The sequence below is a fragment of the Nestor notabilis genome, unplaced genomic scaffold (assembly GCF_000696875.1).
Source record: "Nestor notabilis isolate BGI_N333 unplaced genomic scaffold, ASM69687v1 scaffold5428, whole genome shotgun sequence".
NCBI classification, from domain to species: domain Eukaryota; kingdom Metazoa; phylum Chordata; class Aves; order Psittaciformes; family Psittacidae; genus Nestor; species Nestor notabilis.
The window spans coordinates 35,151-37,588 of NW_009939486.1; the positions used below are offsets into that span (position 1 = coordinate 35,151).

Here is a 2,438-nt window from a genome sequence, read left to right on the forward strand (position 1 = left end):
GATTAAAGCCTTCTGCAAAGGGAAGGTGGGTCTCCCAGTCTTTGATTCCCCACCAGACCAGTGCACCCAGCTGGGCAGACCCATGGATTTAGAAGAACGGGGGATCCGGCTTGGATAGTACCAGCTGGGCTGGTTATGCCATTCCCAGCAGGTTCCTTAGGAGCTGTTGTCTCTTCCCAGATCTCCCACTTCAAGATCCCGCGGTACATCGTGTTTGTGCACCAGTACCCGCTCACCATCTCGGGCAAGGTGAGAGATGGGCTGGGACAGGGTGGGCGCCCTGGCCTCCTGTTCCATGTCCTGCTGAGTCTCCCTTCTCCTCTCTGCACTTCCTTCCAGATTCAGAAATACAAGCTGAGGGAGCAGATGGAGAAGCACCTTGAGCTCTGAGCCGGGGAAAGCAGAGCAAAGAACGGGATAAATCAGCCCCACTTCAAGCAGCTTTGGGTCTGTTCCACACCTGTGCCTTGGGCTGTGCAGTGGAGACCTCCCCTGCTGCCATCAGGCTGGTGGCAGGTTTAGTTAATAAAACAGAGTGCCTTTTGTGCCCAGTTGGGTTTGTTTCTCTGCCAACAGAAACACTGTGGTGTGTGGAAGGGATGCTTATTTCTGGAATTACTGAAAGACCTTATGAAGTTTTTTAAGCCTTGTGTCTCTTTGAGCCATTTGGCTGCAGCCATTTCAGAGGACTCAGGCAGATGCTGGTAGGTATTTTACTGGTACTTTAAAGTCAGCCTGGCTTGGCTTCCCAAGGGAAGTGGATGCCCTCTCTGCTTGGGTGTTGCTGAGCCTCCCAGGCCATGTAACACAGTGGATGAGCTTGAAATGAGGGGCAGGGGCTTTAGAAGTGAGACTTTGGCTGGGAAGGGGCTCCCTAAAGCTGGCTGGAAAGGCTCACCCTGTTCCCTCTGGGCCTTCTGACCCCCAAAGAAACATCTCCAAGGCAAACTTGGCATTGTTTATTTGGTGTTTTGGACAAGACAGACAGTAAGGAATACCAAAGCTCCTGTCCCACTGTGAAGCAGAGCACACTTGGGACAGTGTTTTACGGGAGTTATTTGGTACCTCCCAACCATGAAACACTACTGGAGAAGGTGAAGAGCTGAGCTCCTCCTCCTTGCCCACAGCAGTGTCCCACCCCAGCTGGGAACCGGATAACGTTGGTGCCCACCTCTGTGCCATCTCCCTCTTGCTTCCTTCCTGAGCAGGGCTGGTGGCTGGGCCTCCATCTCCACGCTGGAGCTTCCTCCAGGGGAAACGGTGCAACAGGGAGAGGGGTGAAGCGGCAGCGAGGGCTCAATCTCAGCTGGACTGGGGGCTCTACCCATGGAAGCAGATCCAGTGGCAGACAAGCCCACTGTTCGTATCTGCTTTCTGAAAGAGAAAACAAACAGGGTAGGGGGTGGTTGTGTCAGACCACCAGGTTCTTCTACTGTTCCCAAACTGCTCGTGGGGCTGGTGTCACTGTGTTCCATCACCTCACCTCTGCCCACCCTGGAGTAAGTGGGATGTGTGCAAGCAAACCCCAGGTCTCCTCCCTGCCCTGGTTTAGGACCCTTGTAAACCATCCTTCCCCAAAGAGGAACTGTTACTGCAGCCAGGGGCCTTGGGGATGCAGTGGACCTCTAGGTCTGATGGCTGGGGAAAGAATTTTTACCTTCCTTTGCTTTCCCCCTGCCAGGCCTGCAGTGAGAGGAGCCTCTCCTCTGGTTCCTGTCTGATAACACCACCCTTTACACAACCCCAGTGCTGCCCAGAAGCACCCCGTGTACTCACCATAGCTGGGGAGTCACTGGCAAGAAGTGAAGTCAGCTCTGGCATGCGTGACATTGCTGAGAAACACAGTGAGCACTGGTCACAGCCAGCACACAGGGCACAGACCCCTGTCACCCCTTCCCTGCTCCCCCAAGCCCTACTCGCATCCCAGGTCCATAGCTCTAATTCTCAGCAGAGCTTGGAGAGCTTCCCCTTCCATCCCCTTCTCTAGGGCACATCCAGCCCTCACCAGCCAGGCCACCTCTGGCGGTGTCCCTCAACCATCCCAGGACAAAGCAACCCTGGTTGTAAATACTCACAGGAGGAGAAGGGATGAATGTCGTGGCTGGCAGCACAGCCTCGCCGCATGTGAGGCTGCCAGCAGGCTCCAGGGCTCCTGTCCCCAGGGCTCCTGTCCCCACTCCTGCTCTTATAGCACTGGCTGCCAGCTTGGAAACTCCCGGAGCCAGGGGCTCTTCCCAGGGAGGGTTACGTCAAGCGTGGGATTCCCCAAAATACCCACTCCTGGCCTGTTAACAAGAATTGGTGGCTGTGACCTTTGTCGTAGGCAGTTCTCGCTTCTCCATGGCTATTAATAGAGCAAATAAGCTAAAAGTAACCTCTGGGACCGTCAGTGCTGGGTTTGCGGAGACACAGAAAAGCGGAACATCCTCCGCCAGCCC

The 2,438-nt window shown here is 55.1% G+C and overlaps 1 protein-coding gene across 1 annotated transcript in view; it reads left to right on the top strand.

The window, feature by feature from the left end:
- Positions 1 to 390, top strand: part of ACSF2 (acyl-CoA synthetase family member 2) — a 30,569-nt gene extending 30,179 nt beyond the window's left edge. The window contains exons 13-15 of the mRNA XM_010019875.1: positions 1 to 25; positions 181 to 249; positions 340 to 390. The exon at positions 1 to 25 is cut by the window's left edge and continues 113 nt beyond it. Coding sequence (XP_010018177.1) covers positions 1 to 25; positions 181 to 249; positions 340 to 390 — 145 coding nt within the window. The remainder of the gene's footprint in view (positions 26 to 180; positions 250 to 339) is intronic.
- Positions 391 to 2,438: the final 2,048 nt, after the last annotated feature.